The sequence below is a fragment of the Rhinolophus ferrumequinum genome, chromosome 4 (genome assembly GCF_004115265.2).
Source record: "Rhinolophus ferrumequinum isolate MPI-CBG mRhiFer1 chromosome 4, mRhiFer1_v1.p, whole genome shotgun sequence".
NCBI lineage: Eukaryota > Metazoa > Chordata > Mammalia > Chiroptera > Rhinolophidae > Rhinolophus > Rhinolophus ferrumequinum.
The window spans coordinates 83,341,783-83,364,331 of NC_046287.1; the positions used below are offsets into that span (position 1 = coordinate 83,341,783).

The 22,549-nt window shown below is 38.7% G+C and overlaps 1 protein-coding gene across 1 annotated transcript in view; it reads left to right on the plus strand.

The window, feature by feature from the left end:
• Positions 1-1,631: 1,631 nt before the first annotated feature.
• Positions 1,632-22,549, plus strand: part of VEGFC (vascular endothelial growth factor C) — a 108,574-nt gene continuing 87,656 nt past the window's right edge. The window contains exon 1 of the mRNA XM_033103842.1: positions 1,632-2,181. Coding sequence (XP_032959733.1) covers positions 2,038-2,181 — 144 coding nt within the window. The 5' untranslated portion in view covers positions 1,632-2,037. The remainder of the gene's footprint in view (positions 2,182-22,549) is intronic.

A 22,549-nucleotide genomic window follows, 5' to 3' on the forward strand; every position in this document is an offset into this window, starting at 1 on the left:
TCAACTTCACAAATTCAGGGTAATATAGACGTGACTAAACAGCAGTACACATGAAGAGTTCTTGAGGAATTTAGTTGAATTTAAGTGTAATGTGAGTCAACACTCTGATTTGGCTGCCAGAAAATAAACTCGATCGGAGGCTGCATCAACAAATGCATAATGTCTGGACAAGGAAGATCCTTTCTTCATGCTTGTTGGAACACTTTAAGTACTGAGTCATGTTGTGAGCAGTATGCTAAATGAAGAACATGGAAAAATTAGATTATGGTTCATGAGGGAACTTGGAGCTGTCATTTTTTTTAAAAAAAAAAAAGGATATTTCTCTGGAAGGAAAGCCAGCATAGGGAGACTATAACGGATATTTTCAAAACATTTGAAGAACTCACACACGGAAGTTAGATTAGATTTATCCTGTAAAGTCCAGAAGTCAAAAGCAATGTTGGCCATCAAAAAGGGAATGGGCAGCCATGCAGAACACACAGCTTCCCGTCCCTGGAGTTATTTAAACCTTCAAGTAAATGATGGGTAAGGGGAATTTCAGAACTTGTAGAGAGTTGACTCAGAAAAGAAAATATTTTCTCCATCTAAGATTTGATGATTTGCATATCTAAAAGTAGCTTGTGACTAAAAGGGAGACTTTTCGTATCTGTACACTGCTGAGAACCTGTAGCCTGGTCAGCAACCTGCCCACTCTGCCCCCAGGAGGGAGACCGACAGGTCAGCCCTGCGCACAGCCCCTGGGTGATTTTCCCACGGGGAAATGCACTCACTTTTCTGCAGATGTCACTTCCTACAATATGTTGAACACATGTCTCTCTCAGCCCCTTTCTCATTTAAACCCAACTTCTTGCAAACGGACACCATGTCTCTTTGGAGTCCATGAAGATTCTGGCCCTTCTTTTCCATGGGCCAGAAGTTTGGGAGCCGCATGGGATCATACGTAGCATCCATCCCAGTAGCCCCCACTACACTCTGAGGAACCCTGTAGTTCTTGCTTCACCTGGCAACTCTGAGTTACCAGACCAAGGGAAAGAGGGGCCGCTACTGGTTCCAAGGTCCCTACGGGGTCTTCTCCATTGTGATGACTTTCTCTTGGATCATCTTGCACTCCGGGGCGATTTCCAAACCTTGAGCAGGGCACTGAGCGCCAGGCACGCGGGAGTCGGACAGGCACCCGGGACTGCCAAGGACAAAGGGTGGCTCTCTTCTCCCCAATAAGCCTACTGCGCCCGCAGCCACTCTGACCAGCGTGGTCATGCCGCCTCAAAGCTGGGCCCGTAGACCGCCAGCCCCGGGACTGAACTTGCTCCTCCGGCCGCGGGCCCCGGGACGGGAGGGAGGGATGGAAGGGACAGGAGGGGGGAGAAGGTGGGGCCGCGGAGGCGGCGAAGGCGCCGGGAGCTCGAGGGAGCGCGCTTCCGAGGGAAAGCGAAGGGGAGGGCAGCCGGGCCCGGCACGCTCCCTCCCTCGGCCCTTTCTCTCACATAAGCGCAGGCAGAGGGCGCATCAGCCATGCCCTGCCCTGCGCCCGCCGCGCCGCCGCCGCGCTCCCGGCCTCGCCGCCCCGCGCCCCGCCGCCCGTTGCCCGCCGCCGCGGCCGCCCCGCTCGCTCTACTTCGGGGAAGGACTGGGAGGAGGGGACGCGGGCCCTGGGGGGTTGGAGGGGCCGAACATCGCGGGGTGTTTCGGCTTTGCCCCCCTCTTTCCAAAAAGCAAAAGCAGAAACGCGGACCGAGGAGCCGTCCGCCCTCGCCCCGGCCTCACCTCGCTGGCCCCGAGTGCGGGGAGCTCGGATGTCCGGTTTCCTGTGAGGCTTGTACCTGACCCCGTCGCCTCTGGCCAGCACTGGCTGGGACGGCGACGAGCGACTTTGGGAACGCCGAGTGCCGGCCGCGCTCCCGCCGCCTGCGGCTCGCCCTCGGGGGGCAGCGCGGGGCTGTCCGAGGAGAGGGCGAGGAGGGAGCCGCCGCGCCGGGCGCCCGCGCGCCCAGCCCCGCCGCGCCGCGGACCGGCCGCCGCGCTCCGGGTCCTTCCACCATGCGCTGGCTGCGCGGCTTCTCTCTGGCGTGTTCCCTGCTCGCCGCCGCTCTGCTCCCGGGTCCGCGCCAGGCGCCCGCCGCCGCCTTCGAGTCGGGACTCGGCTTCTCCTCCGACGCGGAGCCGGACGCGGGCGAGGCCAAGGTGGGTGCGGGTCGCGCTCTCCGGGCCGGGCTGCTGGGGGACCGCGGGGTTCGGGCCGCTGAGGACCCAGAACCTGCGGTGATCCGTGTGTGTTTGTGTCACCGTGTGTACGCTGAATCCAAAATTTCTCAGTGGAGTGCACACTTCCCAGGACAAAAGTTTCCTTCCCTCCCGCCAACCCCAGAAAGTTGTTACTAAATAGAAAAGCAAGTTACAGGAGTGAAGGGCCCAGAAAGGTGGCTGGTGTCAGAGATCTCGTAACCTGTGTAGGAGCAGTCCCGGCGGGTGCACGGAGCGGGACTTGAACCTGTGCAGGGAGCGCGGCCCCAGAGAGCCGGGGTTCATTCACTCCGGTCCCGAGGCCCTTTTCTTCCCTGGCAGATTAGTGGGAGGCAGACAGCTCTGGGGTTAGTGCGACCAGCCAGCCGAGGCATATTTTCCTGGGGTGTTCCATTACGCGGAGCGCTAGGCGCTGCGCGCGACTTTAGAAAAACGTAAAGGAATTTTAATAACCTAGCTGGAAGGTTTAAGACTTCAGAGTCCCTTGGAGAAGATGGTCAGTGCCACAGGATCTCATGTAGATCGCAATCAGGCATGACTTGTCAATTTCATAAAACTCCGCATTTCTGAAATCTGGTCGTAAGATACTGAAAGTAGGGTGGGTTTATTTATTTTTTAAATGAATGATGTTTAACTCTGCCTAAAACGTTGCCAAGAGACTTTTAAGAAACTAGGAATTATGTATTAAAAAGGAGTTATGTATTTGTGCCTGCTTCTCACATGCTTCTCTAAGAGTATATGTGTATTGACCTGAAAAGTTCAGATACGACATACGGGTGGATAGTAATGCTTACTAGATAGAGTTCTTGAACTCCTGAAGAAGTTTCATATTCGACATACTATGCGAAGTCTGCGTGGAACTGGACTGCGGTGCTTTATTTGAACGGATGGCAAGAGGAGAAATTGTCAACTTGTAGTTGACTTTGTTAACATATACTGGATGTGTAGGAGTTAAATTGTCTTTTCAGTTATATTTTGAAGGACGTTTAAGATCCAGAAGACTACCTTAAAACCAAACTACGTTTGTCTTTAAATTTGGGAAAACAATTTAAAGGTACCAGAACATGTAATTCAATAGAGGGGTCAAGGAAAAACCTTTTGAGTAAAAAACAATGTGCATTAAATTGAAGAACAAAGTGTATTATGTGAATTGTAAAATAATTTTTATGCAAATATTTACATAGGTATAACTCTTATAAGAATGTCTTCCTGTCCTTATAAATGCCACAAAAATGTAGCATGAAACCCACTGACACTTCCTGTAATTTGAATGCCTTGGGTTTCACCATATCTATTTACTTTCTGTTACTGTAAAGTCAAACTATTAATAGTATTGATTATGATAACTCACTTTGATTTACAGGAAGAACGTGGGAAGTAGGAGGTAAAACGAGAAGCCTTTCCTGATAAGCTAAGAGCATGTATGAGTGTCACTCACTGCTGGGAACTGTCCTGTATGAAAGTGCCTGTGTGTGCACATGTGCGTGTGAGTGAGTGTATATGTGTGTTATGTATAGGTGTGCGGTTGGAGGGTGAAAGGTAATGTATTTTTAATTTTCAAAATTGCCTTCATTGGTGATGTAATCAAAGTTTCCTTTTGCCATGAAAATCTTTGGGCCATTTTTGTTTGCTTTTCATATTTAACCATCTTTTATATTCTATATGGTGAATATGAGTTGATATTCTGTATGTGATACCGTGTTTCCCCAAAAAGAAGACCTAGCCAGACCATCAGTTCTAATGCGTCTTTTGGACCAAAAATTAATATAAGACCCAGTCTTACATATTGTAGTAAAATAAGACCGGGTCTTTTTATTAATTTTTGTCCAAAGACGCATTAGAGCTGATTGTCCGGTTAGGTCCGGCTAGGTCCGGCTAGGTCTTATTTTCGGGGAAGCACGGTATGTGGATTTTTTCATATGCTGAGACATCACTTTAAGTCTCTGAGTTCCATGGACCACAAGGCAGTGTTATTCCTGCACTAAAGTGTTTTCAGGTCGTTGAGTAGAGGCTGGGCAGGGCATATGTCCTTAAAGCCCTCGGTGAAGCTGCTATGTCTTTGCCACAGGACTGTCAAGAGACCTGGTCCACACACTCCACGGCTCTCCCTACCGGCCTAAACAAGGGCCTGCTTTAGATGTAAGCCCTAGAGAGGAGCTGGTGGTTAATTTTCTATGAACTACATAAGCCCCAAGAAGAAATTTCAGAAGACTCTAAATATACATAGTCCCCAATAGATGCAAATTTTTGATAATTTACCCTTAGAAAGCTTTTTTAAAATTTAAAAACTACAAAACAGTTCACCTGCTATGAACCAAAGTTAGCCATCCAATCCTTCACCCCATCCCCAAAGCCATACAAAAATGGCAGGTAAAATCACAAAGGGAAACAAGATCTCCTTGTTCCCTCAACTTATATTTGAATTTATTAGATTCCTCTTTCTAATTATGTATGGTTTAGTATGACTTACTGAAAAATCCTGGAAGTGTTTCTCTGAAGAATGTGAACGTGCAAGCAAGTCAACATCAGAAAAGTAAGGCGAGCAAAGTATTGCCTATTATATAACTAAAATTAACTGGGCATGATGGGAAAAAAAAGAGGAAATATTTGAGTTATTAAACTAAAAGAAAACTACAAAACCTAGGAAAAAGCACTAGACTCTTAACTACAATATTTTTTCAACATAAAATTAAGGAGAGTTCACTTTGGTTGATTGGAGTTGGTTGGAGTTGAGGACTTTGATTTGAAGAAAAAAGTTGGTTTACTACAGCAACAACAACAAAAGGAAGAATTACTTCCTATCATGAAATATACTTACAGAACTTTTATTCCATAAAGTGGGTTGGAGTAGAAGTATACATACCTACATACTTAGGTTTTTAGAGTAATAAATGCAAGCAGAGAATATCTTACATGGGAATGCCTTTGTTAAAGATCGAAATCAATAAAAGAAAGCTTAAAGATTACAACTTTGTGTCAATTAAATGAGTAATCTAGGTCAAATATTGAATAAATACGTATAACTTATCTTATTTTCTGTTTTACACAGATAACTTCAAATATCCTTACATTTACAGTTTAAATGCAAAAGAAGTAGATTAGCTTACTATTAACATTAGTTGTCTTAATGAGAATATATTTTAATTAACATAATAAAAGCACACATGGTTTATTATAGTGACTCTCACAAAAAGCTTCCTGATAATGGCAACTAGTTTGCAACATACCAGATTTTCTTTCTCCATGCCTTATAATTTGGCATACTTTTGTACTTGTTCGATTTTTTAATTTACTGTTTCAATTAATCAGTGGCGATGTTTTCTAAAATACCATCTGTGTATTAACTGTGGCACAATACCCTAGAGGTTTTTATTTTTAGTTTTTCCTTATCTGGCATCGACCAAATCTCTATACTTGGTTGGAGGAATGTACATTTCTAACTAGCATCCTAAGTCATTCTCACGCACAGTGAGTGTGTTAGACTCACTGATCAATGGTGTATAATAATGACTCACTTCATTGGTTTATCATATTCATTCTATAATTGTTGAGTTTGCAAGGTAATCTGTTAGGTATGGGGCATCTTAAGAGACATAAACGATTTTTCCTCTCTTCAAGGAGCTTACAACTTAGGTAGAAGAAAGAAAGGCTTAAACACAAAAATTCTATGAGATATTATGGGAATGGTACCAAAGCATTGTCTGTGTTCTGAAATTTGGGGAAGAGAATCATCTGTGAGGCCTAGTTGGTCTGGGTGCCTTGACATATGGCAGAACTTGAGTTGTAACTTGGATGAGAATTTCCAGCACGTGAGTCCCATCAAGCACAGGGAATCCTTGTGTGTCTTGGATGGGGGAAAAAGGCGAGCAGGTAAGTAGAACTGTTTGACTGGAGATGAGGGACTCTATAGGGTAACGGCTATGGCTCTTAACTAAGAATAAATTTGTAGAGATGGATGGAGTCACACTGTATATGGCCTGAGCCAGTTTAAGGAATTTGACCATTACGATATGGGTCATGGAGGGTTATTCATACTCTGAGCACCTGGGAGACATAGTTAGTGAGAAGATTATTGAAATCACTTGTGGGGTTGCTTGGAGGTGAGAAGGATTTTGCTGGGGGAATAGTCTAGTTAAGAAGCCACAATAATAATCTGGAAGGGAAGTGATGAATAGAGCAGAGTGAGGACAGGAGGAACAGAAGAAAAAGGTGGTAGAGGAAGAAGCCATAGACCTGGTGACTGATAGTATAAAAAGTAAGGGAGACTATTCCTTATCATCAGTATTTTAATCATAGGATAATGTTGGTCTTACTTGTCGGATTAGGGAATTTCAGAAAAGAGGCTGGTTTTTGTGCATGAATGATGGGTGATTAAGGCATTATTCCATAAATCACTTAATTTGGTGATTTGGTGATTTATGGAATAATCACCATTATTCCAAATTAAGCTTTAGAAATTCACATCCCTTTAAAGGAAATAATTGTCTAGGATCAGCAGGACTTAAGCTGTGTAATATACTGAAAATACTTACGTGTTTGACGAGTATTATTACAATCCCTAAAGGAAAATTAACAGTATGCATATCCCATTAGCCTGAATTAGAAATTAGAAGGTAAATTTTATACAAGTGAAATAGGTCATAAATGTGTAATATTTAGCCATTTAGTCACAGCCTCCTCTGTGCTTTTTGCTGCAGTACCGGGACATTTCTCTGATGTCCTTCAAATTCCCATACTTTCAGGCAGCAATCAAACACCAAGCTTTAGATAGGAGGTTCACCATTAGGGAAATGTGAAATATTGGTGAAAGGTGGAAACCTTCCTCTCTTTACATCACTCTGCATCAACTCATGTTAGAGACTCAGGGTTTGACTCCTTAAGAGCCCGTTCTGAGGAGGGCAAACATTTCCTAACTGAGGGATGGAATTCTTGTCTCCTTTTCCTGGGTATCTAACCTCCTGTCTTTTAAGAGATTTCTCACACCACTCTGAATGATGCTGGGGATTTATGGCTTTGGGCCATAAAGAGCTCAATTCATTGTTCATTTTGGTTTCACTTCGTTATATTCTTTCCTATGAACTGTGAACACCTGCTTGGCAGCCATTTGTTCACGAGACAGTTATCAAAATTGCTTTATTACTGAAACCAGTGGCATATCACTGGGTGTCTATTCATGCCCTTCCAAGTTGATCGGAGGAGATGGATTTGGGAGATTTCTTTCTGGCCTTAAGAATCTGGAGAGGGGTCTCATGACCTCCTTGTTCTCAGCATGCATCCAACCTGGCATGCTGTTTCCTAGTTCTCACCTGGATGTTTGGAGACACAGGAATTGGTATGAGAGGAATGAGGGTTTCCTGTGCCCCCAGCACTGTCATCTCTGGCAGCTATAGGGGTCTTCACAAGTTCATATAACCCTTTATATCCCATGCACACCTCTGTATATGGAGGGAAGGTATTTACATAATAATTAGGTTATATCTGCAACATCCTGTGCACCTATGTGTGCCATGCACTGCGTGAAGACTTTACAAGTTTACTTTCTTTTTCATGACACCTCCATGAGATGGGTGGTACTATATTTCGTTAAAGATAGTGAACCTAAGACTCAAATGACTTAACCAGGAGCAAGAATACAGCTTTTTTTTTCTTTTTAAAAAATCTTTGGCAGCATACGTTTTAGAAAAGTGTGATAATGGGTTAGGGCCTTTAGCGTTTGCTAAAGATCCCAAATCCATACTCCTGTCCTCCTGCAAATGGTAGCAGTGTGCCAGAAGGCAGAGAAGTATTACTCTCTGGGTAATAGTGAGGGCCCCCTCGTGACATTTACTCATGTCCCAATTCCCCACAATGGAACAATCTGAAATAAACTTGGACTTTCTTCCAGGGTTACCACACGGTGCCCCTCTGACTAAAGATAGATCATAAATGGTCTAATCCATAAGGATGGCTGTATCCCTGGAGGCCTAACAGGAATTCCTGACAATAATTAAACATTCTTCTGAGTTGCAGTAATATAACTTCAGTGAAAGACTGTGATCGTACCTATGCCAAATGACCTTTCACAAATAATTGGATTTGGAAAGGACAGACTTTAGCTGGCAGAGGCATCACACCTCCACCAGCTTCCAAGCCCATGTTGTTTCACCTTTCACCAGTTACAGTAATCCTGGTATATGCACTTTATAAATACCACGGAGGCCTACATTTTATTGCAAAACACATATTTGTAACTTCAACTATGTGTAAATTGTGAAGTAAGGTATCACTGATTTTTCATAGTAGAAAAAAAAAGATGTAGCAGAAACCTTTAAACAAGAGATGACCATTTGATTTGTAATGTAATTCTAAAATTTACTGTAGGTATTTTATATTTGTCTGTGCAATTGTTTTTTTCTAAACCTTACTTGCAGAAATTATTTGGGCGGTTCCTATGCTTGATTTACTGTTTTTCAGAGTTTGTAGTTTAACTATGAGAGAGAAAAGAGATCATTATTCAGTTTATTGTGCATCCATCACAGAATACCTGCCTTTAAATACCTTTCCATCGTAGATTCTTACTGTTTTCTTGTGCTGATAGCACTCTAGTGGCTTTCCAGTGTTGCAAGGGATCCGCGATTTCTTTTCTGCAATCCTGAATCCAAGAGCTCAATTTCATAAATTATTTGGTGCTATAACCCTGATCTGATCTGACATAGAGCTATTTATAGCCTTAATGTACCCTCTAAGTTTGAATATTGCTAAACTTTGCTAAAGAAATAGTAATGTATTTACTTACAAGATGCTGCCACAGACCCTGCTGGGGACAGGGTGGGTGGTGAGTATTAAAGTGTATACCCACTGGATTTCCTGAAAACTTCTGGGATCTGAAGTCCATTCAGTCCCAAGGACTATGGTAAGAGACTTGACTATAGAGCTGTTCTTTTCCAACTGAGCCGTCCTCAGTTACTTGATAGGCCATCTGAAGTTGCCTGATGGCCTCAGTGACTGCCTGGAAGGAAAATTTAGGGACTCGTGAAGGAGCCGTGTGGACACTGCTAACTTCATCTTACCCATTAGTACCAAAGTTTATATGCTTTTGCTCCAAATTCTCATATTTAAATCGACTTCCATTCAGGGGCATTTTAATTAATTCTCAGTAGCAGTAGCTTCAATTCTAGGCAGGAAATTACAACGCAGTGAGTGATGAAAACATGTAGAGTGAGTGATTCCTGTCTATAACAAGCATGTAATCTGTTTTGAGAAACGAGAAACTTTTTTAAAATGCCAGAAATGAGTTAATCTATAAATGCCAACAGAATAAAAGGTTTTGTAAGAGAGTCTCCTGATTTAACAGGCATTGTTGGCTAGCCTTCTGGGGATTGCACTGGCAGGCATGGGAAAGGTGGAATGATGGTAGGTCAGCTGTGTAAAACGAGTAGCTGCTGTCACAGAAACAAGGGAAGGAAGACTGGTTCAGAGGTGCAAGTGTGAGAGCGAAGACCAGAGGTAGTCATGTCAGTGCAGTCAGGGTGTTTGGGGAACTGGGTGCAGAGCTGTGCAGGAAACAGAAGGGGATGTTGTAGAGAGTGTAAGAAACCAAAGAGCACGGCCTAAATTTGAGTTTGGGTTGAAAGCAGCAGGAGTCACTAACAATTCTTTCATCATATGCTGAAAGCGGTATTTGAAAGAGTTTAATCTGGCATCATCCTGCAGATGCGTCTTACAAAAAGCGGGTTAGAAGCTGGTCAGAAACTTGCCTAAAGCCATTTTCAGCCGCAGGCTTCCTTGGAGAGTCTGGCAGTGACTGCATTCCGTTGGCCACCCATATATGGTTATTGAACTCCTCTATATGCTCCTGATTTCTGATGATGACAGTGATGGCCACTTCTGACTTACGTAAACACCCATCACTGTACTATCTGAAAACATTTATAACATATTAATAACAGACATCTTTGCTATTAGAGTGCACATTCCACACAGAGCAAGCAGTGTAAACAGTGGCCATGCTCAGATACACACACACACACACCACTCACCTCTTAATGGTTCTTCAAGCAGCTAACCATGGTTTATTTATTTGCCTAGCTAAATATTTTTAGACAATCCATTAAAAGAGAGTATAAAAAAAATCAGTGTGTATGAGATTAGATTCTTTGTAGTTCATACACTTAAGTGTAAGTCCGCTGGCAATTAAGTAAAAACAGAGCTAACCATAAAGTGTCCTAGCAATCACTTCTTTTAAAAATGTACTTCCAGGCATTCTTGCTAATAGTTAAGACTAGAAGGGAGGAGCAGAAATGAGTGATGAAATAAATGTATAATTACTTTGTAGCTCCTGTGTTTTTTTTTTGTTGTTGTTTGTTGTTCTTGTTGTTTTTTTAATGTGGCAGAAAAATTTACTCAAACTCAAAAGACACCTATTAGAAAATGGGCATACTGAAAGAAGAAATACCCAGATGTGCAGTGTTGAGTAAATAACAACACTTGAGAGTTTAAAAGGCCAACTTCTCAACAAGTTCAGCTTTAACACTGTCCTTGTTTGGACAGGTGGGCAGTAGACAAATATTTTGGATGAGATCGAAAAGATGTGGTTTGCAATTTCTATGCTTGTGAAGGTTTTAATTAGTCATTTATATTGTCATTTATTTTACTTTAAGACTTGGTCCCCAAATTACCATTTTCTCCACCTTTTATGCAACAATAACGCATGCACTTATAAGTGGTGAAGGCTGCAAACAAAGCTAGCTCTTTTTCTGACTGCACTTTGCTTTACACTTCCTCTGATAGTGCCTAGGAGAACTCACTGTCAATATTTCTGTTTGTTTCCATCACATAACTGTCTCTTGCTTCAGTGACATTAACTGTTTCAATGTAGTGGATAAGAGCACAGGCTCTGGAATATGACTTTCACTATTCACCTCCTGGCTGTGTGATTTCACATCCTGCCTCTGCTACTTACTACCACCTGTGTGACCTTGGGCTACAGAGAAGTTAGTAACTTCTCTGTGCTTTCTTATGTAAAATGAAGACACTCATTACCTCATAAGGTTATTTTGAGGAATAAACAACATATATATCCCTTAGAACCATGACTGGCACACAGTAAGCATAATGTACATTTTTGTTAAATAGATAGGCTTCAGCATCTGAAAAAATACCGTAAACGTAAATACGGTGTCCCGGACATAGGAGGTAACTGTGATATTCTTCAGAGTGATTTTCCAGCACCTTCTACCTCATTTATTACATTTTTTATTATAAGCTTCCTGACAGTTTTCCTGATTTCTAAAATGTGAAAGTAGGATGTTATGTTGATGTTTGATTTTGAGACCATTGGAAGCAACCCCGTGTGTTTAATAACTCGGTGTAGGGAGGCTGTGTATTGTAGGTCTGCTTATAACGTGTTTTCGCTCTCCTGTGTGCCTGGGTTTGTGTCTGTCCTTGAGGGTAACAACCCTGGCCGTATACCCCTGAGACAAAGAACAGGGGTTATGGCCCGCCTTGAGCTCCATACGTAAGTCACTGGCGAAAAGACTTTGGTCCACACAGGATTTTCATAATGCCATGTAATTTCATGGGAACTCATCCTGAATACTTCAAAGTCTACATACTTTCTGATTTAAATCTCTATTAAAGAAGCAGGTTAATTAATGCTGCTACTATAAGGTGTAAACATTTCAAGTCTTTATGTTATTAGTTGGCACAGGAGAAATACAAATATGCATTCTAAATTTACAGTGAAATCATCCCAGAATATCTAAAAGATGAAAACGTACTTTCCCTGGATACAATAGGAAGAAAATGTAATGGTAGGATGTTGTATACAAGAGTTAAGCTTGTGTAAATTTGTTTAGAAAAATGTGATTGCACTGCTTTGTTGGGCGGCTCTTCCAGAATGGCCACCAGCGAAGTCTGTGCTGTCAGCGAGACAAATCATGGAGTAGATACTTTCCTTCTCATAGAGTAAGTCTGGTTTGAGTGCCCTAATTTGCTCCCAGTGGTTGATTTTGTGTGACGTGTTCTGTGATGTGTTCTATCTGCTGGTTTACCAGGCAGTCAGTAATCGCTATGAAGTTCCTGGTGCTGAACACTAGCGGTGAGCCTGGCGGGGCACAGCGGTGGGGTGAGGTGGGGTGGGGTGAAGTGGGGTGTTGCATTGGAGGTGTGTGAGCAGAAAGGAAGGGGAAATTCAACATGAGTGGTAAACACAGTTCCCTGCTCTTCAAGAGCTAACTATATGTTTTTTATTCAATAACATCTTGGAAGTATTCACTTCCGTAGGATTCCAATATATATGTTAGTTGGAGTATTTCAGGAACTTTTATCATATACTGTATTTCTAAAGAGAGAAATTTTTTCCTGGCTGAATCTGGAATAAAGGATGAAGCACTAAATAGATAAGTAGTGGGCCCATGTGTAAATGAATAAAGAATTAGATAATACACTCTCGATACAAATCTATACATGCTCATGTACATTATCCATACAAATCTCTATGCAGATACTGGTATGATCTTTTTTTAAAGTGATTTTCATATTTGTTATTTCAGGATTAAAACTATATGTAATTATATAAAATGAAGCTTTATATTTAAGCACTGTTTATTTCCCAGTTTACATTTTAGTGTAAAGTGATTCTCTTCACAGTAATTTCTCATTCTCATACTAATTTCTCTTTCTAAGTAAAAGTTCTGTGCCTATTTTGGGGGGTCAGAAACAGGATTAAAATAAGATTGCTTAATATTCTTTTATGTGTAGAGGAAGTGTTCATGAATTTAATAATACTTCTGCTTCCAACTTGGTGAAATACTTGGATAGGATGAAAAATGCCACCCACTCCCTCCCCCAAAAAAGCAAACTTTGATATTGTGTTTGTTGGGGAAGATTCTTGCATATACGAGTGGGTGCTGCTTGGAGACTGGCCCCCCCTTCCTCCCTCCTGGGAACTCTCTGGGAATATAGGAAGCTGATTGCTTATCTCCTCCTCAGCCAACTAGTGTTCAAAGCTTCTGTGCCTTTTTCTTAAATGGAGAAACATAATTACCTTGTGTTGGTAATGCCCTATAACTCTTCCTCAAAAATGTAATATATTTCTCTTTTCTTTGTTTATGCTTAACTAGGGTCTTTTCTTCCCCCCAATATCCACCATCCCTGCCACCAAACAAAGAGTGGGTAAATTTGGCAAATTGAGTTACACTGAAATCTTTAAGAAAATGGTCTTGCCTTTCTTTGAACTGGAATGACCACAGAGCAGCCATGAGTCCTACAGTCCATAAAGGGACTGTTAGTATTTCCTCTCACTCCAAGTTCCTTGGAAGTAGCCAGTTAATATCAAATACCAGCTGTGAGACTCCTTTAAACCACTACGGTTTACTTTACAACAATATCGTTGCCTACACGGAATATTTTTAATTCTTTCTTTTTTGTTTGTGTCTGTTGTGTATAGTTACTTTATCCTTTTCAAGTTCTCTTCCAAGTTTATGTTTTGAAAAATGGAACACTTATTTAGATTCATGTTTGCTTATGGGTCGTGATATTTATGACTTCCCTAAAAAACAAACTAATTCTTTTGTCTGAGAGCCAGATTTTAGTTTTGGGATGATAGTGATTCATTGTTTGTTCTCTTTGAATCCTTGGTATTTCTTTTAATTTTGGTGTCCATCCATGCCAAATTAGAATTTTATGAAGGCCAAAATATTCATGAGTCATGACCATCACACTTAAAACTGGGTAATTTGAAGCTGCCTAAAATACACAGAGTAAGCAAATAATGATGTCATAAATTTTAGTACAGATGATATTTCTTCCCTCCTAAACACTGGCAGCAATGAGGCCTTCTCTGTTGGAGACCCATACTGTTCTACGTTAGAAAATGTACCTTTGTGTCATGGCCACATGAGTCCAGCATAGTTATATAACTGTAGTATAGCATGACATGACATGTAAGTTAGTGAGTTTAAAATGAAAATATTTAAAATCAGCATTACTTTTTTGTGTCACACTTACTTGACAGTGCAGGCTCTTCTGCAATCTTAACTGGGGACAATGTTACGTGATGGACTCAAGTCACACTAAGGACCCTCAAGCTTCCTCTAGCAGAAAACACCTGAAATTCCAATTTTTGCCTTCGTATGCCAATTTTAATATTAAAGTTGCCCTTGACATTGATTTTAACTGGTCACACCTCTGTAAAGTGCCTACAGTATGGTAGGAGGGAGGAGAATACATCTGATTTGTCTCAGATATTTGTTCTACACTCTTAAGGCTAGTTGTGGGTTTCCTCCTCCCAAGGCTGACTTAGACTAATATAAATTCGACATCCTGTTCAAAAATTGAAATGGTAACTTGTAAACTAAGACACTTATGTGCTAAAATTGAATCTGCCATATTCAGATGAACTGTATGCTGTGCCATATGTACTGTGTGTTGTACACAAGTATTAAACATTTGCATAGTGAGTGGATTATAAATGAGTTTTAATAGATATCTCTGTAAAATGCCAAGCAGTCAGTTGCCATTAGTCTGAACTTTGAAGAGTTCCCATGTGAAACTTTTCAGTTTTTAATGCAGTGTCACCAAGATATCCTAAACATTATTTCAATACGTGTTACTATGGGTTTCATTCGGACCTAATGGTATACGAGTGTTTGAAGCACGATTTCACTGGTAGTATTTTGGAACATTGCTTTCTATCCATATTTAAGTTCAGACTTTTCCAGCACAGTTTCTGGTTCTCTGAGGCTAAAATATTATAATTTTAGTTAATTAAATCCAAAGGGACCATTTAGTTTTTGTTCTATGTGGGTGCTTGGCTCTCTCATTACCTGAGCTGGTCCTGTCCTGTGTGCAGTCGGGAAGATGTGCAGGAATTCCAGGATAACGGTCTCCCTTGAAGGTTAAAAGGATTCCTGATTTAGGGAATAATGTCTTACTCCAAAGCAAAGTATCCCACCGATGACCATGCTCCTGGGTGCTGATAGGTATGGTAGCAATCTTTATAAACCAAAATTTCAGTCACATTACATATAGTACTTCTTTATAAATTACACGTTCTTTTCTTTCCCTTTATGCCATCTTTTTTACTCAAGTGTAATATTTTGCAGTTAAATATTTCTAAACACAGTTCAAACAACTTTTGCTCATTACAAAATACCTATGTCCACACTGCCAGGAATTATTCATTGTTTATACCACTCTGTATTGTAATATATAAATGTCATCCTACAAAGAATGTTAACATTCACATTGAGATTCAATTTTCTTATAGTGCATTTACATTTGAACTTCAATTCTTTTGGAATATCAGGTCCCACAAGCTCTGTTGTTTTTTCACCTCGATACCGTGTTTCCCCAAAAATAAGACCTAGCCAAACCATCAGCTCTAATGCGTCTTTTGGAGCAAAAATTAATGTAAGACCCGGTCTTATTTTAGTATAATATAAGACTGGATCTTATATAACATGATATGATATAATATATTAATTAATATAATATGTCAATATTAATATTAATTAAATTAATACTATTAATTAATATTAATATTAATATCATAGCATATCTTATAATACGAGATCTTATATTAATTTTTGTTCCAAAAGATGCATTAGAGCTGATGGTCTAGCTAGGTCTTATCTTCGGGGAAGCACAGTATATTTTCCCACTATTTTGCTGCATAAATGATGCTTTAAATTACAGTGGCTTCAATTTCATTGTAATATTACCTGGTTTATGGCTTGAAAAACTTAGTACACATACTGCATCTGTAAATACACACTATATGTATATGGTATATGCACTTAGTGTGAAGAACTAGAATTTTTTCTGAAATCTCTTAAGTTCCCTTCCTCCCTTCCTCCCTTCCTTCCTTCCTTCCTTCCTTCCTTCCTTCCTTCCTTCCTTCCTTTTTTCCTTCCTTACTTCCTTCCTTTTTTTGGTGGTGGAGAAGTCATTCTTTGGCAACATGCATAAATTTATAATAATTTTGTCAGATTGATTTATTCCATTGGTACAATTTGAATTCAGACATTTTAAGAGGTTTATGAGGACAGAATATTTGAAAATGAGACACTCAGGAAATTGAGACAATAAGTTCCTATGAGTGTAGAACAGAGAGTGTTTTGAGTCAGAGCAAATGTTTTGCAGCAGGGGGTTGAAGCATGGTTAAAATATATCTGGGTCATGTTTAGTTATCAAAACTTGACTTCTATTCAATGAGATTGGTAATTAAGAGATGAGTATAGTATACAGTAGCCCTTATAAGTCTTCATTTGTCCAATGTCTCAGGGCCAGACGATTTAGTCAAAATTGTTTACTTAGGTAATTCCTACTTGAATCACCATTTGATTAGAATAGATGTCATTGTGCTAAATAATTTGGGATTGCTGTCTTTGATTCCTGGAGAAAGAATATTTTTTTAGGGCATCTTAAGGAACAATTTTCCCTCTAGTAGAATTATTTGCTAGAAGAAGGTCCTATTTATTTATTTGCTTTTTTCCTAAATATATATTTTCCTTAGCTTTTGGCATTGTCTTTCTTGCTACCAATCATAAAAGTGAGCAAATATCGGTAGAAATTCTTTGTAACTTCCAGCCTATTTTAGTTATCAGTGCTCACCAGAAAAAATACAAGTACGTCCACCATGAGAAAACTGAGTTGGCCACTACTAGACCATCTGTTTGGGAAGTTATGTGGTCCTCTTTTCCCCAATTGTTTTTTATGTAGTGTTCTGATTAAAGTTCAGTATTTTGGTGATTATAATTGTGGGCAAAATAAAAGTCTATTTTATTTTGAACTATGAACAGAAAATACATCATGTTCTTATATTTGAAAAATTACTTAGAATTTGATTATAACTTCAAGCAGAATAAGCAGAAGAACTAGATTTTGAGGCACATTGTAACTATAAAATAGATACCTTACATATACCAAGATTTTTGTATCTGTATGTATCTGTCACACTTTATAACATTTATTAATTTGTTCACCAAGTAGTTATTGCCTTCTGTGTGCCAGTGTTTAAGGTATTAAATAAAATCTGAGGAAAACAATTCTATAAAATTCCAAGATGTAAACTGTTTTATATATTTTAAAGTTTCATATATACATAATAGTAATTAATTTTTTAATGGGACATAAATATAGACAAGAAGTTAGACTTCAGAAAAAAGTAGCAACTAGTTGTCCAGACCAATGAAAAAGCTATTACAAAACCCATGCAGCAGTTTTTAAAATTCAGCGAATTTACAGTAATGCCATATAATAAGAATCAGTATAAAATATTTTTAATGAAATGAACAACACTACCTGTGTTATACATAATTTAAAACATTGATTAAAGATAAATAATCTAACAACTAGAAAAAGTAATACTTTACAAAACTTTCATAACTTAACAAATCCCAGTTGTTCATTTTGATATATACAAAAAGACAAAACCAAACAAAATAAAACAAAACCCAAACTTGTATGAATGTTAATGGTTTTCTATTTTTGCCATGATCATTGGGTAATAGCCTCACATTTTGCTTAATAAAAGACAGCCCTGGAGCTAGGGTTTGGTCCGCTGGGGGTAAGGATCAGGCAGAGATGATTCTTCTCTGTTTCCCTGTTCCCCTATCCTTCTTGCTGCAACTCTTGTAAGGTTAGTCTGTAGGTGGCCTTGGCAACAACTGTGAAAGATCCCAGGGCACAGAAGTACTGCTTTTTTTCTGGTCACAGACTTGATCATGTGTTGTGTCTTGTGCCTTGTGATTGTGCCTGTGTTCTGCTGATTCTTATTCATTTCCTTAGTGTAATTCAAGGGGTTAAGTGGACATTTTGAATATAGTTAAGGCCAAATGTGTTCGAGTTCTTGTGTGGTCAGTTAGAAAAAAACTAATTTCCCAGCTTGCATTGAAGCTGGTGTTGCCATAGGATAGTTCTGACCAATAAGACCAAATGTAGTACGGATTTATGGGAAAACTTGTTTTTCTGATAAGGCACTACCTTTCTTCCTGTTTTATTGTCTTCCCTGGAAATCAGAAAGTCCCCTATAATTAAAAAATTACTTTATGCTTATCAAAAGAACATGTTTAGACTTATGTGAACTAAATTTTTTATAATTATTAGTGTCAGCCAGTGAGTATGGAGTGACTTTATAAATTTTTGCCATGTCCTTTATCTGTTGCCCCTAGAGTTAAAATAATTTAATATCCAAGTTGGATATAATCTTTAAAGCCAACAATCTTTCTTTGGCTAATGGATTCTTTTAAAATGTTATGTTTATAGTTTGTAAATACTTTAAGAAGTAGCTACATTTCAAATAAATAAAAGTTCTGTTTGTTAGGAAGGCTATACTTTTTGTCCCTTCTTGCTGTTCAAAGTGTTAATAGCTTGGGAGTGACCTCTGACCAACTCTTAATTGTTTTGAAAATGGTAACTAGAGAGAACAGAGAGAGAGAAGCTCACAATATTTAGAGAGAATTAGAAGTCTCAGAACGGACAGGAAAAAAATGTTCAAACAAGAGAATATTTTCGTATTTTCATTCAGGTTAATGAATAATTAAGCACCTGGACTATTAAAAATGTGCTTGATTCTAGGCTTTCGAAGCCTGATGTTGTCATCGTAGCGTCAGCGTGGGAAATTAGAAAAGCATGCTAATTTAAACTTAAAGCAGCTGTAAATACATGGCTGCACTTATCTTCTCATCTGTCAACAACTGCTTACAGATGCTGCATGAACTGTTTTAATTGCAATTCTAAAACTCAATGGAATGTTTAGAGGTGATTCTAAAAGTCTGATTGTCTAACATACAGCGTAGTCATTCTTAAGAAATGCTGTGCCCAACAGAAAATGTAAATGTAATACAAGCCCTTCTCTATTCTGATGCACAGTTTCAGGCAAACATTTGGGGGGAGAATTCACCATCAGAGAATAAATAAAAGGTGTATAACCTTAGTTTAAGTTACTTTTTTAAAATAATAGTTTATTTATAAACACATTTCCCTTTCAGTTAGATTTTATTTTTTCCTGAGCTATAAAATTTTGGAACTGGAGTCCACAGGCCAAGCTGCAGTAACCTGGAATGATTAAAGATTTTATGCTTGAGAAGCCTTTTCCCCCAAGGTTACTTGCTTCTCTTTGGAGCTGTGGATTTATTTCCTCCCCTCCAGGGTAAATGCCTTAAGTTCAGTTCTGCCATGTTAGTCTCCATCTGGTGGATCGTTAGACTATCTGTGAGGCAGCAGTATTTGTGCTATGCTCTCCCCACGCTCAAGACACTTTGTGTCACTTATTAAAATCTGATCAATCTTGGCTCTAGTCTGAGGATGGACCAATTGATTTCTAGTAAACTATTCATCCATGACTGTCTAGAGAATACAAATCAGGGCGTGTCACGTGCAGGAAGCAACATTAAATAAAGCATATGTTCTAATGTATTCCTTCAAGACAAAATCTGGACCATGAAGTGTAGTTTATATGGAGAGATCATTTTCATTTCTAGACTTGGTCATATTTTTCCATTTCTTGATTCTTTGGTATTTAAAGTTTCAGTTTTATATTCTGTTTTACATGCTGTAGCCATTTTATATATGAAAAGATTTTTTTCCCCCACAAGCATAAACATCGGACAAGCTCAGCATATGTAGGCTACTTGGCATAACTAAACACAGTTGTTCATTCCCAACAGAAACACCAGGTGACAGGAGGAGGCTAGGCTTCAGGTGGTGAGTACACAATAGAGTGTACAGATGTCATGGCATAAAGTTGTACACCTGAAATTTATATGATGTTATTAACCAATGTTACCCAAATACATTTAATAAAAAAAGAGAAAGGATTCTTTGATTCTGGCTTCTGAAGTTATTAACTACATATTACTTTATCTCATATTTAAAACCTAACACTCATAAAGTTAATTTTCACAGTTATTGTTGAGTTTAATAATTCAATGATATCAACCAGAATTTTTATTTAACGTACAGTTTCATTCTATTAACAATAATGTGCTAAATTATATATCGAGCAGTCCTATGACATATATTATTCAAGAATTGCAAATAATGACATGACATAAATCAATTGTATACCGGTAGTCTTTATCACCAATTTTATTTGATTTTCTTTTTCCTTGCAGTATGCTGGGAACAAGTGAATTCCACAAGTAAAGTATACACACTTGTCATTTATTCAGTGTTCTAAAGAAATGAGATTGTCTAAACAAAGGTTTCTGGATCCTGAAAATTAACATTTTTAAATGTAATAATTCAGATTTTATTGTGTTCAGTAAAGTATATGAAACATAACCTCATCTTAATGACTAACTGTAATTTAAACAAGGATTACTGCTATTACCTACTGCTTTTTCTACCTTCATTATTTACCAATGCCCCAATTTGCAGTTGTCTTTGCCCTTTTTTAAAATTTGCTGTTATTCTCCCATTTGCTTCCTTTCCCTAAAGCTTCTCCTATACTTTTGTTCTTTGATACGAGGGAGGCATTTTGTTGTTTTTTGTTTTTTTGTAGCTATTGCCACACCATAAAATAATTTTATTTCAGCCTCTGGTGATCTTACCAGCTACTTTGAGAGCATCAGTCAAAATCTAGCTGCAGTGGCTTAAGCAAATTTGACTTTGCTTTTCTCCCTAGTGGACAGTTAAGGGTTGGTGCAACCTAGAACTCCAATCTGCTATCAATGCCCCAGACTCCTGTGATTTTCTCCCCTCATAGTTGTCACAAGGCTGATTCCTTCCTAGAATTGTGTCTTGATTTCAAGAAAGGAAGAATAAGAAGACAGGAAGCTGGTGCCTTAACAGGAAAGCAACTGCTTTCTCAGAAATCCCTAGTGGATTGCACTAACACTTAATGCACAGAACTGTCTTTGACCATCTAGCTGCAAGAGAAGCTGAGCAATGAAGTGCATGCAACTTCAAACAATATTGGAACTCTCTTTGTACTGAAGAAAAGGAGAATGGATTTTGAGTAGCAGTGTTTGTAACGTTGTGTCAATGATTTCTAGATTTCCTCCTCCTAAATTTCTCATCTTTTTCTCTCAGATTTGCAGCAGTGGTATGTTCCTTGTACACTCATCTGAAATATTAATGTTTTTAATCCAAAAGATTTAAAATCTAGTTTGCAGAGATAGTTCTTATATGAAACATTTACAGAACATGAGAATTAAACTTGCTAATTTTATTGTCTGAAAAATAAGTGCAGTAACAGAGAAGGGAAAAACTTAGAAAAGTTAGTGCTCTTGAAAAGTATTCGAGTAATTTCAGTAGAAGACAAATAATACCAAATAAAATAAATATAACATTTTTAAAAACTTTAATTTTTTAAAATATATTGATGCTGATTTTCCTTTTACTCTATATTTTCTGTATGGTTGGAAACAAAATTTTCAATTTTTACCTGACATCTTTCTGATAAATTCATCTCCATTACTTAATGTATAAACTGTAATAGGGCTTTCTTCGGCCATTATGTGTGGCCATTTTCCTCACACAAGTGTCTGTATGGAAAATGTGGAACAGCTATTGTCAGATCACAGGCTACTCTGATAACAGAATACCATTATAATCCTCACCTTAGTGTGTTGATTTACAGATCACACATCATGTGATAATGACAAAAACTAATCATAAGAGGGAGATGGATGAGTGAAATTTCTTCACACTACCATTAAAATACATGGTACAAATTCAGCCATGTTGTTTTCAAAAAGGAAAAATAGCAGTCACTTCTCTCAGATGGAATGTCCACTGTCTTTCTACCTTATAAGAGCATCTTCATGTGTGCCTGGCCTTCCTTATATGTCTTCACATTTACTCATTAAGAAAGAAAAATGGAAAACATAAGCTCATAAAAATGTATTTAGTGCATTTCTGATGCTAATGGAAATATTTCTCTGTTATTGCCTCATCATCCTTAAGATTTTATTATTCAAGTTGTAATCAGATATATTCACCCTGATTTTATTATTCAAATTGTAATCAGATATATGTTAAACACATTTTTGTCTGTAAGTTGACCATGTATCAAACATCGTGGAAATTTGACATTGAAAGATGTTTTAAAGAAGGAGAAAACAGCTATTAAGAGTATTTGAACTTCAAGTATTACCTTGTTTAATTTCCATAGATCATCATTTTATACACTGATAACATTTGACCAGTTTCTGTTATTTTTTAAAAATTCCTTTGCAACTGAATTATTTGTCCTTAATGTTTTGAATTATTATTCTTAATGTGCAGTATGGGCAATTGTTAACATATGCTGATGTTTCAAAGTAGTTCACAATTAGAATATAATTTGATTTTAAGCATTAGATTCCTTTTTTTAAAGTAA